General features: G+C 45.4%; 1 protein-coding gene across 1 annotated transcript in view; it reads left to right on the forward strand.

The window, feature by feature from the left end:
- ALK (ALK receptor tyrosine kinase) overlaps nt 1-26,098 on the forward strand; it is a 662,750-nt gene that overhangs the window by 559,636 nt on the left and 77,016 nt on the right. Inside the window, exons 9-11 of the mRNA XM_070512354.1 lie at nt 7,203-7,372; nt 25,031-25,125; nt 25,296-25,424. Of these exons, the coding sequence (XP_070368455.1) occupies nt 7,203-7,372; nt 25,031-25,125; nt 25,296-25,424 (394 nt within the window). The remainder of the gene's footprint in view (nt 1-7,202; nt 7,373-25,030; nt 25,126-25,295; nt 25,425-26,098) is intronic.

Genomic DNA, 26,098 nt, shown 5'->3' on the forward strand with positions numbered 1-26,098 from the left:
CTTAAAAATGGGTATGACAGGGCTGGTCTGGTGACGTAGTGGTTAGGTTCATGCACTCTGCTTCAGTGGCCCGGGGTTCGGCGTTTCAGATCCCAGGTGCGGACATGGCACTGCTTATCAAGCCATGCTGTGGCAGGCGTCCCACATATAAAATAGAGGAGGATGGGCACGGATGGTAGCTCAGGGACAATCTTGCTCAGCAAAAAGAGAAGGATTTGTGACAGATGTTAGCTCAGGGGTAGTCTTCGTCAAAATGATAAATGGGTATGATCCTACAGGAAGGAATGTTGTGGGTATAAAATGAGACAGCATATGTACAAATGCTAGTGCAGCTCTCTAGTATTCAATAAATAGTCAACTAGCAAATTACTTAATTCTATAGGCCACCCGGATAGAAATTGGTCTTACTAACATCAAATTCAAAGAATGTTTTTTGCCCTCTCTGGGCACCTGAACCTTAAGTGTCAAGATTGAGCTGGACCTGGCATGGGTATCTATATAGAACAATAACAAAGGAGTCTTCTATCTAGGACTGCGTAAGGAACGTGGAAGTCTTTGAGAGGGACTTGAACCTGTGATCTGCTCTAGGAACCAAATATAGTTGCTCTGTATACCTAGATTCAAGTAATTAATAAAGGATATTCAGTAAGAATTGACATCAGTCCTCCAGTTCTTCCAGTTAAGAAATTAGTGACAACCTCTCCCGGTCAATCCAAGAGGATAGTTCTGGCCCTATTTGCATCCTCAGGTCATCCCCGCTCACCCTCAGCCCAGGGATCTCTCACTCTCAGGGTCATTCTCAGTCTTTGCCCAGGAGTGATGTGGCAGCCATATGAAGGCCTTGTGCTGAAGGCCATGTCCTCCCTCCTCCAGGAAAAACACTCCTTCTACACCTTGGTGATGGTGGGCACATTTTGAGCCATTTTTTAGTTATGAAGAATTGCCTCTTACTCAAAGTCCAAGATGAAAATGGACCCCTCACTGAGAAAGCCAGGCTACTTCCTGCTCTAAGTAGCCTCATCTCCCCAGTTACAACCTAGGCTGTACTTAAGAATCACCTGGAGAGATCTGAAAAACTGCTGATGCCTGGGACCTACCCAAGCCCAATTAAGTCAGATCTCTGGGGTGAAGCCCAGACATGGATAGTCTTGACAGCCCCCCAGGTGATTCTAATTTGCAGCCCAGGTTAAAAACCGCTGGTTTAACCATTTCATTCACAACATGTGAGGTCTACTTCCACATTCTTTATCCCACTTAAACTTTATAACCACCTTTTAAGGCAGGCAAGGAAGGTATGGTTATTGTCACAAGCTTGTCTGTAAGAAAAACAGGCTTAGGGTGGATAAGTGATTGGCTTAAAGTCACACAGTTAATTCACTTTGGCCTTGAAGCCCAAACTCCAACTTATCCCCTGTCAACAGGCAAGGAAACAAGGATAGTTTGACAAGCCACCAAAGAATGAATGTTGATACAAATGGCAGTAGCTTTTGGTGCCATCTAGAAAGGAAGTGCGATGAGTCATAGGAGCACAGGGACAGGGTCCCAGAGGCTGCTCTCTAGCTTCATGTTTCTCTGCACATTCTAATGCAGTAGGTCTGGGGTAGGGCCAGAGATTCCACATGTCTAAATGAGTTCCCAGGTAACATACCAGCCCAAAGATGACACTATGAGTAGCAAAGCACTGACCAACTCTTAGAGGTGGGATCTGGAATCACTAGGGATAACTGTAGGTAAGAAGTAGGCCAAGTGAAAGACCACAGGTTCTGGACTGCTTGCATCTTGAGGAAGAATAACATCTGCCTGGATATGTCACCTTACCAAACCTTCAGTGGACGAAAAAATAAATAGCCAAACAACACACTTTGCCAGCCACTCACTGGCTGCCAGTTTGCAATCTTAGTCCAAATCTTTTGTATCTGTTTCTAGAACTAGACCTTGCTAAAACTCAGACAGTGCATGCCTTGGTATGAGTCTGGGTGTAGATATATGTTTTCTGCTATAAACATAGGTGGTGGTATTATAAGGTGAAAGGAAATTCAAATTTTTAATTCTTCTCTTTATCCATAGCTTTGAACCGTTGGGTCAAGTGGCCAATTTGACCCAAGTCCTGACTGTCAATGTCAAGTGTTTCGGCTGTCTTGTGTATTATGTCTTCACTGTCAGGTAGCTCCAGTTACTTCCTCTTTTGCTACACTCAGCACAATTACAATTACTCATTTAAATTCAAATTTCCCAACTAGGTGATAAGGTCCCTGAGGGCAGGGAAGATATGCATAATGTGCAGCACATAGTAGACAGGCAGTAAATATTCATTGAATGAATGGATGATCATCTCCCTCAAGGACTGATACCAAGAGGGATCCTGGTGGACCACCTCAGGAGCTAAGGATGCCATTCTTAGCACCATCCCTTGGCAGCCAGCCCAGTTCTCTCTTGCCCAGGCCAATTGTCCTAAAACATAGTACAGGAAGATGGAGAAAGCTCAGTAGTTGGCTGGCCAATGGCCCCAGCATTGATATCACAGGGCTACATCTCAGCAACATGCTTAAGCCGCTAGCAGACTCTACTTCAAACTGAAAGTTTCCTAAGAGCAGCTGAGAACTGGGCGGTTTTGACTATAGCCAGTTGGCTGCAAAGTGGTTGGATCCTCTCCTCTTTCCTGTAAACTGACCCCTAGAATGCAAGAAAGTGCTAAGGAGCTTCACAGGATGGAAAGTTGATTTCTGTCCCTAAGAGGGGGACCTGGTAAAGACAGGAGAGTCTTCTTGTATACGGATACATTTTGATTCCTTCTGATATTGATTGGCTCCCACCCTGTGCCCTCCCTTGACTACCACTGTGAATTCAAGATGAACAAGACAGTCTCTGCCTTGAAGGAACTTATAATCCAAGGGGGATAGAGAGTATGGAGGGAAGATAAGGCAGCATAGCTATGCCCTGTGGTGGTCCCAATAGCATCAGTTATAAGATTTCAGAGGAGGGAGAGGTCAGTTCTGAGCTAAATGATTAGAAATGGCTCCTTAGAAAGAAAATGGATTTAACTTTTTTAAGTGGCAAGAAGGAAAGAGCACGTAGAGGAAATGTAAAGATCAAAAGCACAGAAGAAGAAAAATTCATGGCAGGTGCAAAACTGGCATGTGGACTGGTATGAGGGAGTTGAGGAACCAATATTCATTGAGCCCCCATGTGTGGACGACCGGGTGAGAACTCTGGCAGACCTCACTGCTTATCTGGTTGCTCTAAGGTAGTATAGACAGTTCTTCAGTCACTTCAAAACATAAAATACAGGCTTATGTAGAAATCAAAATGCCCATCCAGTCAAAACATCAATCTTGCTTTAAAGTTAGGGCTTCTTTCCCTCCCCTCCACCTACCACATTTGGCCCTATTGCCTGAAATCAAGAAAAGACTGGTCATTGATCTCTCTCCTCCTTCACTCAGCTCTTCTCTTCTTGTCTTGCTAACTTCTGACCCTTCAAGTTCTTAAGTACATAGAGGGAGAAGAGGTAAGGAGCGCAGGAGAGTTCTTACTTGACCAGGACTGTTGTGGTGACCTGGCTTTGGTATTTTCTGGATGTGACAAATGTTTAAGGCTTAATATTTCTCACAGGAGACACTTATGTAGGCTCTTTGGAGATCTACCTTTCTCCCCACCCCCTCCACTATGGCTGGGAATCTTTTATCTTGACTAGGGTGTATGTGTCTCCATTCCAGGTGGTCACTTACTCCTTTCTCTGCCCTCGAGCACCTTGAGGTACCTGCAGCTTCTTTCTGCTGAGTTCTATTTACTCCTCCAAGCAGCCCTCTAGGACAAGATCTAAAATGATCGACATGGACTCCCTCATATATAGCTCACTCTAGTCTATGTGCAATGCTCAGGCATTTTTGCCCCAGCAAACTCTGAGAGTACAGGCTACTCAATACTGCCACTTCACCTTTGTTCTGCCATCAGAGCGGCTAACCAGCCACTTGTTCATACTTCAGATTTTCCATTTATGAGACGGACACTAATCCACTGTGCTCACCCAAAATGGGAGTAAATTTCAAGTGCTCAGTGCAGTATCACTAACACTACTCTTGACTTGGGATGGAGAGGGAACCTTCTTTGCAAGAGGGTGAAGTGAGGTAGAACCCATGATATACCAAAAGTACATTCCAAAAACTCTCTCCTAATAGTCAACCACCAACTTTTTTATTTCCAAAGTGTAGTTGAGGAATTAAGAATTATGTAACCCATTTTCATCTACCTCTCTTGAAAGTCCTGCATCATTGTGTTCTCAGGCTTCCCTTTTAAATGCAGTTTCTATTCTAACAGAGTTTTAGCCAAAATTCCTTTTTAATACTTTGTTGCTTTATTTATTATTTCCTTTAATTATACTATAATCTTATAAGATAGATAAAACTATTCCCATCTTAGAGAATAGAGAACTGAGCTTCAAAATGACCAAAGGGGCAAGAATAGGTTTTGAATGTAGATCTCTCTGACTCTAGAGCTCTTAGACCATTTTAGAATGGAGGATACATGTGGTCAGCATAAGTACTGGATAAATATTCATTGAATGCCTAAAAAGCTGATTTGCTTACATTATAGAGGAATGCGAACACCATGATTTTAATTGATAGAGAGTGAGAAACTATTGAAGACTCACAGACGGCAGTGAAAAACAGGAAAACATGGCAGAAATAGACAAAAGAATGTAGAAGGGAGAAAGAGTGGAGAGGGAGACGCACTTTAGGAGGCTGTGGAAAGAGCTCAAAGAGTAAGTTATAAAACACATAGTGAGTACTGCTTTGTTACTAAGGAGGATAGAAATCAGGTTGAAAGAAATTAAAGAGAGAAGGGGGGCCAAGGAAATAGAAGCAGCAGTTACATACCAGTTAGCCAAGATGTTCACATCTGAATGGAGGTACAGAAATAGGTGGCAAGCCAGAGGAGCTGACAGGATCAAATAAAGGATATTTTTCCAGGATAGGTGAAACCTGATCTTATTTTTAGACAGAAGAGCCAGAAGGTAGAGAGACTCTGAAGGTGCTGGAGAAAGGAGGGACAATTACTGAGAGCAAGGACTAAGGGGAGGTGAAATGAGAAGAAGTTAACACAGAAGAAGATGAAGGATACGTCTTCCTCTAAGACAGGAAATGAAGAGAGAAGCTGGGTAAATAGACACTTATGCTGCAAAAGAAAAGAAAAAAAGAAAAGAGGCTGAAGGAGATTGCACCTGATAGAGTAAATCTTTGTCAGTAAAGTAGGAATCAAAATAATGGATCAGGATTTGGGGACCAGGAGGTGACAGCATCAGTGTTTGAGGAAGAGTTTGAAACACCTATTGTGCTATGTGTGTTCAGAAATCAACTGTGGAAATCAACAGTGGATAAATAAGTACCACCAACTGTCCAGGGCACTGAGGTTCAACATTTCACGGAATGTTTCACGGAATCCAAATCAACAACATTCTGTGTCCAAAGAGCAAAAGAAGAGAAAGCATGTGGTGAGCATTATCCCAAGCTGGGCGCTGTAGCACCTGGGCTGAGGCCTGAGAGGGTTGAGTTAGCAAGAGTAGGATTAAAATTTCCAGTCATGGCATCCAGACAGCACAAGAAAGCCAAATGGGACCAGAAAAAAGTCAACAGCTTTGTTAAATTATCCTAGGAGTTCTCAATGGAGACAAGTAATCGCTACAGCGGATTTGGGGAAATGGGAAAGGTGTAAGTGAAGAGGTTTATGGTTATAGACCAGGCTTACCTGACTCAGGCTCTCAGAAGTAGAACAGCACCTGGGCACCCCAACGTAGGTGTGGCCTTGTAGTGAAGGGGTTATATGCAACAGAGTGGGAAGCCGTTGGCTTCAGCACCTCACGGTACATAACCTCTCTGATCAAATTGTGAGGCAACCATGAGCTCAGGAAGTAGAAGACAAAGAAGCAGGGATTTACAGAGAAGCATGTCTTCAAACAATGAGAATCAAAGAAAAAGGGACACCATAGCTAATAAAAACTCCAGCTTACCACAGGACATATTTTACCTTCCTTTCTTCAATAGCTGTTTTTTACTACAGGATCTGAACAGGAATATTTGGAGCAATGATATGCTGTAGTTGTCCTAAGTTTTAAATGTTGTTTATTGATTGTTTCTATCAAACATACAACCTCTATTATTTTCAACACAAAGACCAGAGGCCCTGTTTATAGTGTATACTACCTCTGAGCATAATCATACTCAACTTTCTTAGAAATATTAGCTATGATTGCCTTTCATATGTCCAGGGAACAGTGACAAAGAAGCCTTTAATAAAGACATGATGACAGGGCCAGCCCCATGGCCAAGTGGTTAAGTTCATGTGCTCTGCTTCAGCGGCCCAGGGTTTCGCTGGTTGGGATCCTAGGCGCAGACCCAGCACTGCTCATCAAGCTACGCTGAGGTGGAGTCCCATATAGCAGAGCCAGAAGGACCTGCAACTAGAATATACAACTATGTACTGGGGGGCTTTGGGGAGAAGAAGAAGAAGGAGAAAAAAGAAGAAGATAGGCAACAGATGTTAGTGCAGGTGCCAATCTTAAAAACCAAAAAGACACAATGGAAATATATGGTTGTGGCTTCCTTTTGGCAAAGTGGGCATCTTCATTCTGAAAGATAACCTTGTTAAAAGATCTTGATATGTAGATTTTTGTCTCACCTTTGCTTACCAGTGGCTATAGGTATCAAGTCATAGGTCTCCAGTTAACTAACATATAACATGGTACCATTCAAATGAAATTATTAGAGTCTTTGGGGAAGGAATAAAAATCTATGACACTTAAATCACTGAAAGAAATTGAGTCACAAAGTGAATTGGAGCCACAGAAAAGAATCTTTGGGTCCTCTTTAGGAAGTTCATTTAACAACCCTCAGGGTATCTTGAGATCTTGATCTTGATCTCACCTCAGAGGCAGAATCTTGTGAAATTTAGGATGATGATATCAATCTGAATGAAGTTCCGAAACTGGCCATCAGTTGCCCCTCACAGCTCTTTGAACCTTAATGAAAGCCATTTTGGGAGACAGTGAGCGAGATCAGGCAGTGGGTGTCCAGCTCTCCTCACTGAGCAAACCTCAGCTGAGTCTCCAGCAAAATCCTGTAGGCTTCAGCTGAGAATTCCAGGAAGGACACCGAAGATTTCCTTTCAACATTAACACCTTGTCCTTCACGCTCTTCTCTCCCTTGCAGCTCCGAATGTCCTGGCTCATCCATGGAGTCTTGCAGGGAAACGTCTCCTTGGTGCTGGTGGAAAACAAAACTGGGAAGGAGCAAAGCAGGATGGTCTGGCATGTGGCTGCCAATGAAGGCTTGAGCCTGTGGCAGTGGACAGTGCTACCTCTCCTGGATGTGGCCGACAGGTGGGCCTCTACCCATCCCCATCACTCCCTTTTCCTCTATCAGCCAAAATGCAGAAGGGGTCCATGGCTTCCCTCCCCGTGTCCCCTCTACCCAAGACACACATCCAGATGTGCAAACATACAAATGTGTACACACACGTGCATGCGTGAGCAAGCACCCACCTACACCACACACACACACCACACACACACACACACACACACACTTTCTGCAGACTTACAGGGATCACTGAGTTTCTCCAAGGGATTTCTATGCTAATGAGCATTCATTTCTTGCATCTCTGGCCTGGCCTGATTGGCTGCCTCCAGTGTCTGTAGGAAAAAACAAAATTGAACAACTCATATTACTCCCAAATAATAATCAGCCTTCCTATGTTTATAGCATTTTCTCTTAATTAATGGACTTTTACCTTGCTTTCCCATTTGACATCTTATTTATTCCTTATTAACCACAACAGAACCGGCAACGTAGGTAGGACACGCCTTATCATGTTCACCATTTCTGCCCTTTTACAATGTCCTTATCTGCTGAGAACCAAAGAGATGAAGCACCAGCAAGTTGCTATCAGAGTGAGGACTGGCGCTCAGGCCAGTCCAAGTCCAGTGCTCTGTGGAGTCAGGTCTCTGAGGCAGGTGGATGAGGTGGATGACAAATTCTTCAGTAAACAGAGGAGTACTTCTACCAGAGGCCCTGCTTCCTATTTGGGTTCTATCACTAATGACCTTTGTGACCTTGAACTTCTCTGGGCATCAGTTTCCTCATCTTTACACTGAGAGGGTTGGATTAGAAGATCATTAACCCCATGTGGCTCTGATATGAAGCAGTAACCGCTGAGTTCAGCTGCCACTTGTCTCCCAGGATGGCACCAGTCTGCCACCTGCAGTCAGCCTTGAGCAAGCAGTGCTTGAGTAAAGTTGGCCCAGCACAGCAGCTCATGTGACACTCTGCTGTGTCATGCTGAACCCTAGATGGTTGGTGATGATCTGTTCCAGACCAAAAGGGCTGGAGGTGGGAGGAGGGTCATTTCTATAAAGGGGATAAATAAATGGATCTGGAAGGGGCTAAATGTCAAACCCCATAATCCAGAGAAGCCTCTGCATTAAACTGCTAAAACAAATTCAAATTGCCATCCTGGTGGATCCACGTTCAAAAAGTGAGGGCAAAGGGCTTAAGTCAAGGTGGAGGGTATTTCAGTTGGCACACAGCTTTGTAATATAAAGCTAGGTCTAAGATTCTTCACCTAAACTTCAGAGAGTCTGCTGTTTTCAAGAGCTCATAACTCAAGCTGTGCTGTCATAGGAAGAAACCATTGTCCTCACTCTGGGCACTGGCTTCCCACTCCTTCAGATGTGTGTGGGTTAAAGATCAAAGCCCTGGGACATGCTGAGCCTCAGTGCTGCCCCCAGGACAAATGGATTTAATTAAAGTGAAGGAAGGGGCAGTGTGGGCGCTCCCCACCATAGACTAGTCTTTGTCCTTTGGGATTGTGGAGGCTGTGTGCGGGGGATGGAGAACAGAAGGTGATGCCAGAGCCCTCCCTCCTGGGAGATGCTAAATTAATGTGGATGAATCAAAGGGATTTTTTCTCCTCACTCCAGCAAATCCTCTCTCTTTTGTAGCCACTCCAGGGGATTTAAAGCAACTAAGGTGTTGACTCTGTTCACTCCCATATGCTAGAGTTTCATTTGGAAGGAGACTTTGTTCTCAGCCTCCCTCCTTCCTGTTAAAGGCTGTTTACCAGACTGATATATCCAATATTGATACTGAGACCAAACTGTCCAATGGGGATTCAGACAAAGGCCAGTTTGGTCTGATGATACCTTATGACCTAATAAGTGTGCAATTACAGAACACACAGATGCACCCATTCACTGGAAGCCCGCACACCACTGCTATGCTCTGACGTGGGAAGATGCCCCTCAGAATCGAGACAATATAGGAGGCCTCGAGACCCAGAGGTAAATGGAACTGCAGGAGAATGAGGCACAGCAGTTTTCCCTTGCTAAAATCCAACTAGACTGTAGATGTAACTGGCCCATAAAACTAAAGTAGCACTGTGGACAACAGAGCATAGACTTTAGAATCATAGAGTATCAAGTTTAAAAACTGGCTCAGCCACTTACTAATTGTGTGACCTCAGCCAATTGCTGAACCTCTCTGAGCCTCAGCATCTGCATCTGTAAAATGAGTCTAACAGTATGATTTCACAGGATTGTTATGAGACTAAATAAAATGACTATAAGAAGCATCTATTTATAGCAGATATTAATAAATCTTATTTCCCACATTCTCCATCCTCATGTCTCAGTTATATAGCCTTAGATAATTTATTGAATAAATAGCACAAATCACAACCACTGATCTTCTAAGTCAAGCCATATTTATAAAACAAACATAATAAAGTCTACCTCTTAGCAGCTTGGAGAAGTAAAGTGTTTGGTGAACTGCCTGGCCCGCAGTAAATGCTTAGTGAGTAATAACTGCTAATAATATCTATAATATGTAATATCAATATCTTCCCACCTAATGCCTCAGAAGAGGCTGGGATGGCCAATTTAACAATAACAACCAGTCATCCAACCCTAAGATGGAGTGAGGATTCTTATGAATTTGCTATCATCAATACTCTGTAGACTCCTTATAAAGTTAAGTCACTGATGGAGGAGGAGCAAGAGGCACACTCTTCCCTCTTTCTTCCAGGGAGAGTGAGCTATAGCTGCCCAGATTGCCAGAAAATGAAAATGGGAGAAGAGAGAAGGTAGAGGAAGGAAATAAATAAGGGAAAGAGAAAAAGGAAATGGATAAAAGACAAAGAAAGACCAACTCCCTTCCTCCTGACCCTGAGGTAGGCTTTAGCACCTTGCACCACCTGCCCACATCCCATGAAGCTTCCTTAGGCAGGTCCTGGCTTCAGCACTTCAGCACCCGCTTCCTGGACAGCTCCCCAACCATGGACCTGGAAGAGGCAGGAACTTTATTCCCTGTGATGTTCCAAATCACCTCTGCAACCTCCACACATTACCAAGTTTTTAAAAGCAACTTCATTAGGGCTTACATGTTGGCCCTAAGGTTCTCCCAGGCTCTAGACACTGGTCATAGCCCCTGGGCATTACATGAAACTAGCCTAAGTCATTTACTCTTGCCTGCATATGGCAGGGATCTCCCAACTTGTCTCTTTGCCTCCATTTTTTGTCCCCGCCCAGTCCAGTCTACACAAGGCAGCTAGAATAAAATTCTTGAAATGTAAATATAATCATTTTCCCATTTTAAAAATACTTTCATGGCTTCCTGTGGGGTTTTAGGGTGCCTTTCAAACTCCTTTAATAAGACCTTTATTTAGGCCAAGTGTGGTCTGTCCAACCCTAACTTCACCAGCCCCTTTTCATATCATTATTCCTCTATTATTCTACCCAGTAACCTCACTGACCTTCCTTCAACTCAGCTGTACCATGCTAAATCCTTACTTCCAGGCTTTTGCACCTGCCATTGTCTCCACCTGAAATGTTCTCCTTGTACTTTGCATCTCTACCACTCTTCTTTCACTTTTTGAAGAAACCTCTCCAGACCCCCAGACTATATATTCCCACAACACAGTCTCATGGCTCTTGAAACATCCCTGTAATAACTTGCCACTCTTTACTACCTGTTTTTTAAATATCTGGATATACACACCAACAAGGCAGGGATCAGATCTTCATATATCACTATTACCTGAACATTTCGTACTATGCCTAACACATAGTATGTCCGATAAATATGTGTTGACAGAATGATGAACTGATGGAAATTGCATATATTTCCAAATTCCAGCTGAAGTAATTGAAAGTTTCACTTGTTGGAATCTATCTAACATTTCTCCTCTGTTCAACCTGTGTCTAACAAAACAGATAAAATCACATTATGATAAATACTACTGTGAAGTGTTCTGTACATCAAAGCAACACCTGTGTCCCATAAGATGAACCCAAACAGCATTTGTCACTCTTGTGACAAGGAATTCCCTTTAGAGATTTGCCTGGCACCTGTGCTTTCTTTGTCTCTGGTCACTGTCCTGTCAGAATCACTTTATAAGAAAGACTCTGATCTTAATTGTGTGCCTTGGTCCTTGTGAGTAGGAAGATGAAGAGCTGGACACTTGAGAGCAAAGAGCTATATTCAGATTGCTCCCACCACACAGTAGTCCTTCTGCGAAGGCTCAGAGAATATACCACAGGTATATAAAGGCTGATGACAGGGAGACATTGATCCATGGAATGATATTTCTTCTGCGCATTTACAAACAGGAAAAGTGATAGAAATAATGCCATAGTCTGTCATCATTATGAAATGATATTAACTGTACAGCCACACTATAAAGGGTAACAGGAAACATCTCCAGGAGCAGTACCCAAGATGTTTTGAGCAGTGGCAACATCCCTGGAATACAGACATGTGCTCTCAAAGTAATTTTGAAGGACAGCACCACTTCAAACATTGGCTTGACGTGTGCTTAAAAGTCATCTCATTAGTTTACATCCACCTCATATAACTAGCTTTCTTCATTCTCGCCCCACTTCATCCGCTCCTCCCCCTCCATTCAATTGGTACTTTTTCTGTCAGAATTAATTCTATCTTTCTCAAAATGGATGAAAGGTAAGTTCTCTCCGATTATTCTGAATGTTGGTCTTTTGCAGGCACATACCCCGAGTCTTCCTTTTTATAATCACATATCCTGCTAAATTAAGCACAGTGTTCCCAGACCATCCAAAGCTTTGACATGCTTACAGAGTAGACACGAGTGCTAAGTTCAACTCATTATGAGATGGATTTGGAAACATCATGGGTCAAATTGTGTCCCACAAATCACTGCAATCGTACAGCCAAATAGAAAGTACATAACTTATCGCATGTGTGTAGGCTCCATTCCCCAGCATTATCATTATAAAGGCTTTTAGCTGTGCACTATATACATAGTCTAACAAGAAAAAAATATTCCCTCTAGAGATATTTAGATTCCCTGTTTCCTTTGCATGCTTTGTCCTAAACGACAAGTAGTGTGTTTCACAAATGCATCTTTCAAGTGGGATTGGTTAAACTCAGAGTTATGTCTTCATGTACTTAGACCAGAAGCTCCACAGACCCAAGATTTTTCTTCTATGCCATTCTTGTTTCTCATCCTCAGAATCTGCATTTTATATGGGTTCCTATCAATAACAATACCCTTCCTTTGTGTAGCTTCTTTCTGTGATGAGAAAGGCATTAGAGAAACATTTTCATTACTTATTCTTACCTGAGTAGAAAAGTAGTAAATTCCAGTGAGTGGAAATCCAGAAATTTTCAATGAACCTTAGTTTCCAGGCCTAGACACATGCATGAAAAAGTTGTGTTCCATTCAGATTTTTGTAAGTTGAATCCCAACTCCTCATAGAGCCATGGGAAGAGTTGTGAATGATGATGATTAGAGCATTTGTTGAGTACTTAACTGCATGCCAGTCACTACAACAAGTACTTAACATGCATTATCTCATTTCATCCTTAAAACAGCTCCCTTGGGGTAGGTACTATAATTAATCCCCTTTTTAATGAGAGTAATCTGAGGTCTAAAGAGGTGAAATAATTTTCCCTTAACCCTCAGGCTAGTCTGCTTCCCATGTACATGCCTGAGGAAATGAATGCACAGTGCTTGGCATGCAGTAGACAACTTGATAAATGGTAGCCATTGTTATTAACAAAATATTTTGGGTTTGGATGTTTTTTAGGCCACAACTCTTAATCATTTTGAGTTACTTTACTGTTTTTTTCTTTGCTTCATCCACCCCCTGGAATCCATCATCTTAATTCGCCACCACCAGCTTCTGCTAAAGACCACTCCCCACCCAGCCCCACCCTACCCCCCTTCTCTCTCACCTGCAGCCAGGCAGCATCACTGGCACAGGGAGAGTCTCCCCTTTTCCTCACAGGGCACAATGGTCCCCTCCACATGCCTTTGCAGGTCACCACTCTAGCATACCTTTGACTATCTCTACTCCAAAACTAGAGAATAGGTTCTGATAGGCATCTTTTATTTGAAAATATATTAATGTTCTATGTCTAAAAAAAGCACAAAAATAAAACACATCTAGTTACACATTTAACAAATCATGCTTTAGTCGAGAGTGAAGTTCACTTCCCTAAGGACTGACACAGAAAATCCAGGCCATACAGTAGCTCCTCCTGTCCCTAGAAGAAGTCGGCAGGGGGTCAGGCCCCTCATGCATTCTTTGCCTTCTGCCTGCCTCCCCTTCTCCAGAAGTTTCCATTTGTAACTGCTTTGTCTCCACCTGTCCTTACCCAGGGAGGAGGGATGCCTGGGAGGAGTGTATGTCACACCCTACAAGCCCCTGCAATCAAGCGCCTGCTGCTCCTCTGCTGGACAGGGTGCTCTGACTGTTACAGCAGCTCCTGAACCTCCCCACACTCTGTCCCCGGGTTCTCCCCACCCTCAGCAGCCATGAACCTCCCTTTCCCGGTGCTTGACTCCTTCACAATGTGAGGTGCCCACTCCGTGCCACACCTCTGGGTAGCTAGGGCAGGTGTCATCCCCAATTGAGAAGACAGGCAGAAAGGGGTTAAATCAAGGTCCTACAGGTAGTTAAACGTAGAGGCTCCTCCTTAGAGCTCCTGCTTCATCTCCTTCTACTTCACCAGAGAGCACTCTGTGAAGATGCTCAAGTGTGAAATGATACTAACCTCCAAAGTCATCCAGCTATTATGTGTTCATTTATCCAGCCAACACTGACTGTCCTACTCAGTGCCAGGTGATGGGCTTACTTGAAAAGCAATACAGCCCCAGCCCCCTAGAAACGTCATCTATTAGGGGAGGCTGGCAGCAAAACAAGACTGTTGCATCACAGGGCAGTAAGGGCTGGGGGTTAGAGGGAGGCACAGAGAGGAAGAACAGCATGAGGCCCAGTAAAGCCACAGCTGCTGGGGCTCCTCACGTCCAAACAGGCACCTCTCGAGTAGTCAGCTTGGGGTTCTCCCTCACCAAATATGCCCATGCCAACAGAAGCAGAGGGCAATGACTGTTGCTCTGGATGGGTCTGCGTTTGTTCATTCGCTCACTATCAACAAACACGCAGCAGGGACTCACTCTGGAGCATCCCCACAGGTTCCAAAGTCGGAAGTGGAAGCAGAGGGCAGGGGAAAATCTCAAGGCTCTACTTTCCAGGGTGGTCCCTACCCCTCCTGAGGTGAGTCTGACTGCCCTGAGCCCATTAACGCAGGTAAAAGGTAGCCCTTCCAGGGCCCTCCTCACAGCAGGTGAAGAAAACAGAAGGTGCTCTTCCCGCTACCCAGCTCTGTCGCTTCCTGATGCTGCTGGGGCTGGGCCTCGACGTGCTTATTAACATTAGGCTGAATCAGTTCTTTGAACTGAGAGAAAATGATGGGCTCCAGGGCAATTTTATGCCAAGCAGAGTGAATTGCACTAACTAAACCCATCAAGCTCAAAGCCCTTTGCAAGAAACTTGGCTTTGCTCTCCTTACTTTCCCAGAGGGAGGCAGGAATCTAGCATCCCAGAGCACTAGACCATACTCCTTAAGTCCATTCTGCCTCACTCAGGCGTGTCCTTAATCCTAGAGTGGTGCTGAGTGTGCAGTGGGGAAGGCTGTAATGTGAGAGAAGGGTACCTCACATTGGCTACAGCCAGCCAAGGGCTAGCTTTACGCATCACTCCATCCCCAGGAGTGGGTTAGTTATCAACCCAACCACATCAGGTGTGTTGAACAACCTGAGTAACTAGGCTTGTGCTATGTGATAAATTAGTTGGGGTAACACTACCCAAAGTAACATTAAACCTCCAATTCTCAGGGCTGTACAAAAAGAAATGTATTTCTTGCTCATGTGAAATCCAAAGTGAACGTGCTAGTTGGTGGGTGGCCTTCCATCTGGTCATTCAGGGATCCAGACTCCTTCTCCCTGTGGCTCTACTCTTTTCTTCAATTTTATAATCCTTTGCATTCAGACAGCCAGTGGAGAAAGAGCATAGGGACTCTCACATAGGAAAATTTTTATGAATTATCACTTCAGCTCACTTTCCATTGGCTAGAACTCACATGGCCATACTTAACTGCAAGGGATATTGGTGAATGTCGTCTAGCTGTGTGCCCAGAAGAAGGGGAAATGAGTTTGATGAAAAAAAAAATATGCTATGTCATGGAATAAGCCAAGGAATACAACCTCCATCTCTGGGCATATATCAGAGTGTCACTTGAGAATACTGATTCCTTATTTAGCTACTCTGAGCATTGATCAGTCTTCTCCAAGAACCTTCATAATTCAAGGCTGAAATCAATTCCAGGATCTATTCTAAGGTATGAATGTTTCATTCCCCAAACTTTAGGAGGTAGCAAAACCTCACCTTTTGACAGAAATCACCCCACAATTTCTCTCACTAAATTTTCTAAAACCAAAAATGTAAATTAACAGGAAAAAGTATTTTGAAAAGGCTTAAAACTAGTAGACAGCATAAGATAATGGTTTACAAACTTGGCTGAACATTATGATCACCTGGAAAACTTTTTTTCATGCAGAGTCTGGGCCCCATGCACAGAGTTTGTAATTCAATAGATCACATATTGGGCCTGGGAATGTATATTTTTTTAAAAGTTCCTTAACCTTAATGAACTTAAAGTTCTTAAATGATTTTTATGTTTGACCACATTTAGAAGTCACTGGCATAAAATGTCAGATGCACATGTCTTATGGGCAAGACAGGGAATCAAGTGACTGGAGAAGTGTCATTGGCTGTCATATTGTCAGCAAACATATACTAAGCCCCAGTCAAGTACAGAGGATGGAAAGGGTTGTATGACCCAGCCTCTTGCTGGGTCCCAGGCTTGCATACTTGGGGGGGGGGGGGTGACAAAAAGCATATGCATTGAGAGGCAAACAGTAACACGTGGAGCCTTGTGCAGGGTGCCACAGAGCATGGCTGGTGTTCGGACGGCCCAGTGATCTCCATGTGTCAGGGGAGCCTTCATGGAGAAAATGAGATTATTATAAGATGGACCTCGAGGAAAATTTAAGTCTCAAGAAAATGGGAACGAGACACGGGCATTCCAGAGAGGGTCATCAGGATGAACAGAGGCTTAGAGACAGGAATGTTATATGTGGGTTCAAGGTTGTATCAGAGAATCCTGAGCAATCTCCTTGGGGTGAATGTGGATATTAGGCCAAGTATTTTGGACTCTGAGCTCTGGGGAATAGAGAGCCATTGAGCATAGAGATGGGCTGGAGGAAACCAGAGCAAGGAGACTGTTAGAGGCTCTTGTAAGGAACCGAATGTGAAATGATCTTAGCCTCAAAGTGGAGCTCAGAAAGAGGGAAGAGGAACTGAAGGAGAAGAGGCCCCTTCTGCTGCTGCCTTCCAAATGACACTATTGGCCCAGGACAGCCTTAATTTTAGGTCAGCCCTCTGAAAAGAGGGGGAGAGACATGGCTGGTGGTTCAGCAATGCAATGTGCAACCAAGCATTGATATATACAAATCAAACATTCATAACTCTGGAAGGATCTGGCCCTGTTTCTTTCTCAGAAAATATCCCAGATCATTGGAGCAAGGAGTAGATTAGCAATTCTGAGCTTTAAATCCTGTTTCTAACACTGATTTACTGTGACGTTAGGGACAAGTTGTTGCTTTTGATTGCTAAGCTTCCACAATCAAGAGTGCAAAGCAGTGAGACAGATACGGCCTGTGAGCCTGGTTCAAGAAGTAGTCACTCAAAAAGGCAATAAGTGAACACCTTTAGAATAACAGCGTGTTCAGATCTGCTCCAGATTTTCTTGGTAATATCCATAGCTCAGTTTACAAGTTAACAGGTGCATATGTTTTTCATAACTCTTAGTGCCTCTGAAAATGTAGCTCTGCATTCTCAGCTCCTTCTCTCCCCAGGCATGAAGACTAGAATTAGGGGATAACTGGGCTTCTGACGTTTGAAGCACAGCAGAATCTAATTCCATATTTGCTATTCTCCAAGAACCTCATTGATGTTCATGGCCTCTACCCTCACCTCCATGCAGATGACTCATAGTCTTTGTTTCCACCCAAGTTCCACACCTGCTTTTCCAGCTGCCTGATTGGCGTCCTGCCCACACCTTCAACATGACCCCACCACAACACCTCACTCCTGAGTGATTCTTCTGTCCATGGCTCTACCATTCTCCTGGCACTCAGTTCTTCAAAGTCTTTCTTGACTTCTTCTCTCACTACCCAGATTCAATATTTTCCCAAGTTGTGTAGATTCTAGCTCTATGGAGGCATAAGTAAAAGGGACTTTGGAAATCCCCTAGTCAGTGAATAATATGAGTTCCTCAAGGCCAAGGTCCATGTCTTATGCATCCCTATACTCCCAGCTGTAGACACAGTGCCTGACTCACAGTAGGTGCTCAAATAATCTTTGTTCAAAGGCAGAGGGGGAGATATGTAACTTGTAATACTGTCTGAAGAAACACAGATTCCTAATAAAAATGTAATATAAAACAAGAACAATCAACCAGAATCTCCCATGCTAAAGAAAGACTTCCACTGTGAAAATACCCTCGTGACATAGATTTTTAAAAACCAACATGGCGCCTAACAAATTTCAGTGACTTGCCCAGAGTCCCACCAAGTATATAGCCCAGTCTTCACTCCACTCTGCCTTTTGAAACTCAGCCTCCACCAAACAGAGAAGGCTACTAATTCACCTTCATAAAGATATTTTTGTCAGGGGAGAAGGAAACCAGCAACCACCCTTTTCCTGGGTCTTCTCACCATGGGGAGTACCGCCATCTCTGGCACCATCTCAGCCCTCCAAGCCATAAGCCGGCACAGCAGCAGAGGAAGCCACTGTTGGAAATGTCTGTGTGTCCCAAGAAAGGTGGAGCAGACATCCCAGTCTCTCTGGGAAGAATGGATGCAGGCAGTTTCTAACTCTGGACAGCCCACCAGGCCCCTAGATGCTCCAAGGGGCTCATTTTACTTCACCAGTAGCATGGAGTACATAGGAGACTAAATGAGATTAAAGAATTTCGATAGTTCAGCAAGGGAAGGTAAAAGAAGTGGCCTGGGATGCTAGAGGACTGAGGTCCCACCTTGAAATCTGCTGCTGTCTCCCTGTGTCACCTGGCAAGTCAGATGATACTCCCAAGAGGTCCCTGCTCTTCCTTCTTTGGCTCTCTTCTTATGCTGACCCTCCCAGAGATAATCTAGCCTAAGTAACTCTGACAGGGACATCCATCCCAAAGAAAAGACTCACGGGCTCACAGGCTCTTGCTCCATCTCTCTCTCTCTGTCTCTCTCTCTCTCCTTCTCCCTCTCCCTCTTCCCACCAGAGGAAGTGGATTACTTCTCCTCCCTCAGGGCACTTGACACATTCCAGCCTGTGGGGCAGGTATTTTTGTGCACAGGCACGTCCTCTGCTGGACCAGGGCTCCAGGAAGCAAGATCCATCCTTGGCCTTTCCCCCCTCAAAGCTTGGGACCTTGGAAGAGCTCCATGTAGGTGATGCAGAATGAGAGCATGAAAGAGCAGAACAGGAACTTGCTGGAGAAGAGCTTCTCCCCACCTGCAGGCTGGTGGGACATCCCTGTGATGGCCTTTCCGATTGGTGGCATGTGGGGCAAAGTCAGAACCATTGGTGGCATGCAGAGCAAATGTGGGAACCATATCCTTTAATCTCAACCTCCAAAAGTGAGCTGATGCCTGGAAGTCTGGGACTGAGAATGTTGAAGAGTCTGAGTTATTCTCCATGCTTGCTCAGCCTGACTGAAATGTCCTTTTCTCCCCTATTCCACCCCAAAAAGCTCCCTCACAGAAGCCAGGTTCACTGTAAAAGATCTCTATGGCCCTTGGCAGCCCTGGAATCGCTCTGTAATGACTTCCTCTCACTGCTCAGTGGGGTCGTTATACCCAGAGGGGAAACCAAGTCAGGAGATGGTGAATTACTTCTGAGATGAGACTGAGCAGGGAGAGGGGGTGCTCCCACTGCTGAGTCTGGCCTTGAATGTCCAGCCCATGCCCATTTTACTGTGCTGGAGCCAAAGTCTCCTAGAGTCAGGATGCACATGTCCAGCCCTAGCCATGTTGATCCCAGCCAGGGCTGGTCCCAGGAACCCAAAGCTGGCCATCGGCCCCTCCTCTTCAATCGGTAACTGAAGTCAATTACGCAGATAATAGGATGGATGCAGCAGGGCTTTTTCATCACATACATTATTCTAATAGAAATGCATACTGCGACCCAAGCTTTGTGACAGTCCATTTTAGAAGATTTTTGCCGAGCAAATCAACTGCACAGTGAGAAATTGAAGAAAGCATTTTTCCTCGGCAGTATCTGCCAGTTCTATACCAAGCAGCCCGACCCCAGATAAGCCCCAGCTGCGAAAAGGGATGCGGAACACTCCCTCCTTCCTAGCCCACTAAATGGTGGATGGAGGAATCTGTTCATCCTTTAAATGCCTTTTACCCAGTCTGGCCGTTCTTTCTTGCTCTCTCTCCAAAGCGTTCCTATTCCCTCAGTCCACATTCAGACACATACCTTTTTGTCAGCTACTTAAAATCATTAAGTGAACTTAATTAGGTTTGTCAATCCCTAAGGCTGGCAGGGTGGCAAATAAGCCATTATATTCACTGTCCATTAACAGTCTGTTGCCTGAATGAGATTGTGCATTTTCCAAGCTGTGCATGAGCAGCATCAGCATATCCTACGCAGAGATCTGCTCAATGAGTCTGGGAGACACCCAGTTCCAAGGCCGCCCCCTCTAAGCCTGACCCACTGCCCCAATGGCCGCCTCCCAGAATCCCCCCAGGGCCAATTTTCAACAGGCCTCTCTGTAAAGCTGAGCAAAACAGAGTCAAGGGGTGCATTCTTTATGCAAAGCCAAGCTCCAACCAAGATCTCTAGCCAAGTCTGTTTTAGCTACAAGCTCTAAACCCCAGCGGCTGGAAAAAAAGAGAAAAAGCAACAACAACCCATGCAATCAAAAGTGTCTTCTTTGGAGAAACCAAAAGAGCTGAGCAGGTGTGAACTATTGAGGGGCAGGAAGTGAAATCTCCACTGCTAGGGGATAGAAAGAGGGGAGCTCAGCTGCCATGTTCTTAAATAGCACAGATCAGTGAGGGAGCTGGAGGAACCCCAAAGACCTGGCTCTTCCCTTGTCCTTGACCAGGCTGCCCACAGAGAGGGAGGGCAAGACTCTTTTAGCCATGGTGGCTCAGCTTCCTTTCCCCACAGAGAGCTGAGGCTTTGGGATAAGAGGCAGTAGAGTAACCTCCATGTTTTTTAGAACCACCTGGCCCCTACAGTCGCGGCAGTAATGTGGCATGGGCCTTGCTTTCCCTCAGACCCAGAGCAATCCACCTGGTACGTGCTAGAACTTTCCCTCAGACCCAGAGCAGTCCACCTGGTACGTGCTAGAACTTTCCCTCAGACCCAGAGCAGTCCACCTGGTACGTGCTAGAACTTTCCCTCAGTCCCAGAGCAGTCCACCTGGTACGTGCTAGAACTTTCCCTCAGACCCGGAGCATTCCACCAGTTACATGCTAGAACTTCCTCTCCGTCTCAGAGCAGTCTGTCTGGTACATACTAGAACTCAAGACCTGAGGCTGTGACTGACTCTGGAGAGTGACTTTGTATCTATACTTAGTGTGGCTCAATAGGAGAGATTGATTAGACCAGAAAGACTCTGAAAGCTTTGAGGAAGTCTTGCCCATCTGCAACAGGGAGGGAGTGAGCAGATCCAGGAGAAATCTCTTCTTCACCTAAGATTCAGGTAAAGACACACAACCGGGTACCATTCAAAGCAGAGAAGCCTGAATCCGGGTGGCCCTGATGGCCACCTGATCTCCTGGTCAGTGCTCCCACAGAAAAGAAACTCCTAGATTGGTTCTTCTGTCCCCTCCCTGCCTCAACACCTACCATCTCCGGACCCCATTCCCAGACTGCCTCTGCTTCACCCCTGCCCTCCCCGCACCCCAACATGACCCCTCTCTGTCCCCCCTGTCCCTTCCCTGCAGCCTCTTGAGCCTGGAGCATTTGGAGAAGGGTTGGCAGCGTGGTCTTCTGGGTGGACGGAGGCAGCATTACATGTTTACATCTGATTCGACATCTGATTGAGTCTTCCCCAATTGTTGTGAGTGTTCCTGACTCAAAATATGTGCAATTCCCAGTGCCAATCAAACTCTTTTAAACAGCAGCTGCCACTGCCGTTGCCTTGCAGAGCACTTTAGAAACTCTTCTATTTAGAAACCATTCCAGCCCCAGCTTGCGTCATGCCATCCATGCTAAGAGACCCCGTGGCTGGTTGAGAACTTTGCAGCTCTAATCTTTCAGTAATAAAGAAGGAAGGCAGAGAGAGGGGCAGGAGAACAGAGAGGGGAGGGGAGACGTGCAACTTCCCTGCAAGGCCCATGTACCAGAAAACAGGGATTTTTTTTGTCCCCCTCCCCCACACTCGATAGGTATGCACATGTAGTTTACTTGCTCAGGCACCCCAGGCCCTCCTGGAAGGTACATTCATGTGTTCAGCACTAAGATCAGCACCTGGCCTGGCCCCTCTGCTGTGGATGACAGATTAGGAGATGGTGACCTGGAATAGAGAGCTGTAAAGGTGGGCTGTGTGGCCCTTACCCACTTCTGTTCCACTCAGGAACATGATTTCTTTCTAGTCACTATCTCCAAGTAGCTCTAAGTGCCTGTTCTCTTGCTGCCTGGGAACAGCATCTCCCTAACCCTGGCAACCCTGGCTGTAAAGAGAACGAGGCAGCAGTATCAAGGCCCCTATTTGCCACTTGAGAATCCCAGGCCTAACTTTGTCCAAAGTTATACAGGCTCAAGCCAGGAGCCCATCTGTGGACTGTGTCCCCATGGAGATCTGGAGAAACTGTGGCTGTGATTTGCCAAGACTCACGGAAAAACCCAATGCAGGTGTGTGACAACACATGCCTCTCACCATCTTACCTCCTTCCACAGCCCTCACACTAGAGCCAGAGGGGTCCATTCCTGCTCTGACAGACCCCTCACTCCAGTTCCTCTACCGGAGACACCCTCTCCTCAGCACTCTCCATTGCCACACCCACATCTCTGATTCCTCTCCTTCCTTCAGAACCAACTGAAATACCACCTCCCCTGTGAAGTGCTCCCCATCTCCCCAGCCTGGTGGAACTTCTCCTTCCTCTGAGCTCTCAGAGCATTTTATCTGCATCTCTTCTGTAGCTTTTACCTCCTTCTATCTTATTCTGTACTAATGTATATACCCTTCATCTCTCCGTTGGACAGTAAGCAACTTGAATATAGCATTCTCATCTGATTTCTCTTAGAATCCCCCATAGGCCTAAAATAGGGCCCAATACTTGATAGGTGTGTGTGGAATGAAAATCAGTTCAATAGGTCATAATCAAGGTCATTATGCTTATCAAGGTCATAATGAAAGACACCTCTCAGAGGCGTATGCCTAAGTGCTGAGAGCTGGCTGGACAAGCGGGTAGGTTCTTGTGTTTCCTGTCCCTCATACACACTCAACCAGCGTGCCCAGGTGTCTTGAAGGAATATTTGGGGAGTCTCCACTGGGCACTCGTCCTTCTATGCCCAACCAACCACCAGCCCTCCTTGCTGGTCCATCCTGATTAAGGGGGGCATGTAGACCCCACCGTAGGGAGTGAGGCCTGAAGGGCACCAGTGGGGTTGGCCATGGTACAACAGAGTCAGACATTTCCTCTTTAGAATTGAACCAGATTTGGGCCCTCTAATTATGACTTTCAAACAGGAAGGATTATTTGTGAATGACCAGATTGCACAAGATGGGTGAAGGCAGTGATGGATTTACTGAGTAGTTTAGTTAAGAATAATCAGTCACAAATGTACTATTTAGATAAAAGTTTGCTTTTGATTTCAAGTCTTTCCCCCACAGGAGGCAGTAATTGTTCTCTGGCCAGGAGTAACCAAGCCAGCATCTAACTCTTGTACATGTTGATCGGAGGTCATGTGCTCATGGGCGTGACGGGGACTTCCAGCCTCTGCGGCAATTCACTCGTTGACTATAAAGCTTTGCTGTCCTCACTGCAGATTCTGAGCAAACATTCTTTCTGCTTAATCTTCCTTTCCTATGTGCCCTTCCTCCCTTTCTTAACATTTTGCTTCCTATGCCCTCCCTGCCCTGTCTCCTCCGCACGTCAGTCTCCTACTGCTGCCCACGCTCCTGTTTTCTGCTCTTGCTACCCCTTACTGCCAACACTCTATTGTCTAGGTTGCCTCTCTCTCTCCTTCTTTCTAACAGTTTTATCAAGCTATAATTTACATACCACAGAATTCACCTGTTTTAGGTGTACATGTCAATGACTTCTACCAAATTTATAGAACTATGAAAAGAGCACCACAAACCAATTTTAGAATATTTCCATCACCTCAAAAAGAGTTCTTGTGCTATTTTACAGTTGATACTGTTCCCACTCCCAGCCCCAGGCAACCCCTAATCTGCTTTCTGTCACTCTAGATTTGCCTATTCTAAACGTTTCATATAAATGGAATCATTTATACACATGGAATCATGAGGTCTTTAACTTATTGTCTGGCTTCTTTAACTTAGCATAATGTTTTGGAGGTCCATCCATTTTATGGCCTGCCTCCTGGTCCATTCTTTTTTATCGGGGATTAGCATTCCGTCATATGGCCATCCCACATGTGGTTTATCCAGTCACCAATTGATAGGCACAGCTTCCCTCTCTTGAGGGTGTTTTAACATCCACACTAGAGACTGCACACTCTTCTGCAGGTCATTCTGGATTGACTTTCTGAAAGTTTGGTTTTTAAAGGAAGGTTTTAAAAATTCTCCCAGGAGTAAGGAATTCATCCAGCCTTCTGGGAGGATGACTTCTCAGGAAACAAATGAACCGAAGATGTTTTCTATTTATCCTACTCTACAGCCTTCCCTGGCCACAGTCCAGGACCTGACCCTCCAAAGCTATGAAAGAGGTGGAAAGTGTCAATGTCTCCGTGGGTTTTACTGTTAACACTTATGGCCCACTCTGTGTTGGTTCCAGATACCACTGAGGATCATATTCAAATCATTTAATATTTAACGACCAGTCAGGCACTGCACAGACCGATCCCAATCAGAACTGATGCTGGACAAGACATAGATCTTTGAGATCCCTGCCATGTGAGGGTTATCCTTTTGGTTGCTGGATAATGAGGAGAACCAGGGCCACCAGGCAAGGAGCCAGGCTGCCTGAGGCAACAAGAAGGGAACACTCTGGGGACAGTGGCTTTTTATCAGTTGGTCCAGAAGCATTTCAATGTTTTAATAATGACTTCAACTCCACTGGGGAGCACTAGCTGAACATCAGGCCCATTTCAGCCTACTCTGCCCACCTAGAAGGTGAAAGAGGTATTCTCAGAGTTTCAGGGAGTCCTGGAGCCAAGCCCCAAACTCCAAATTTGATTAACATATGGAGCCATCCCTCAGAAAGGGAAGTGCTTGCTGCTGGAGAAGTGGGAGGAGATGGTGACTGCTCCCCTATTGCAGCTGCTCTGAGATTAGGTGAGGCTGATAAAAACGACAGTCATGAGCCAGGTATCAGCACACGTTTGCTGGGTGCTGAATCCTAAGACATGACCAACCCAGGTTGTACCTCACACACACTCCTCTTAACACACGTACAGGTTCTGGCTGCAGATTGTTGCTTGGTGGGGACAAGGATCCAGAGCCACCGTGGCTTTTGACAATATCTCCATCAGCCTGGACTGCTACCTCACCAGTGAGTTCACCCTTTCCCTGGCACTTGTCCCCAACCCAGACTACCCTGGGCCTCACTATCCCTCCTTAACCCAAGCCCAAGTGTCTCTCCCACTTTCCCTGGGGCAAACTCACCTTTCTCCCTTAAACTGAGCCTCATCTAACTCAGCCCACGTGTCTTCTCTATTCCAGTCAGTGGGGAGGACAAGATGCCACAGAATACAGCACCCAAATCAAGAAATCTGTTTGAAAGAAATTCAAACAAGGAGTCGAAACCCTGGGAAAATACACCAGGAGAGACCCCCATCTTTGACCCTACAGGTAAGAGTTCAACTTAAAAATTTGAGCAAAGTAATTTTTTGTTGCCAAAGGCAGAAGAAAGATGTGTGCTGTGATTGGGATGGGGAGATGTGTTTGAAGAATAAAATAGTCAGCCTTTAGAAGGAACATCACCTACCCACTGGCTATCGGGTGCCAAGAGGAAGCTGCTTGGTTCTCTTTTTGCCTGGGCAAATGGAGCTTCTGGAAATTGTGCAAAGGAACAGCTCTCCTCTGTGCCTGGGGAATACCCAGGCCCCGATCCCCATGGGAAGAACCAAGCTGGTAGCCTTTCCTCCACTCAGTCCCCTGAAACCACTCCCCATTTACTGAACGAAGAGAACCTTCCCTCAGATTTCTTCTCCTCATAAATAGGGTTGGGCCCAAGACCAAGGTTATCTGTTACACAAAGGCAGGATGCCCCACCAAGGGTAAAGCCCGAAAAGCTTCTGTTTCAACACAGTTCCCCCAAAGCTTGGCTCCCCTCCAAAGCTGTTCGATTCAGCATCCCCCAGCTGAAAGACTTCTCACGGGGCCTCTTGCTGCTTCAAACTTCAGCCTCTTCAGCCTCTGACCCTAAAGCATGGGTGTGACTTCTTAGCTCCTCTTTGTACCAGGAGGAAATCCCTTGGAATCAGTCTCCAAACCCAGTATGATGTTCCTCGGGAGTTATTTGC

The sequence above is a fragment of the Equus asinus genome, chromosome 6, assembly GCF_041296235.1.
Source record: "Equus asinus isolate D_3611 breed Donkey chromosome 6, EquAss-T2T_v2, whole genome shotgun sequence".
Taxonomy (NCBI): Eukaryota; Metazoa; Chordata; class Mammalia; order Perissodactyla; family Equidae; genus Equus; species Equus asinus.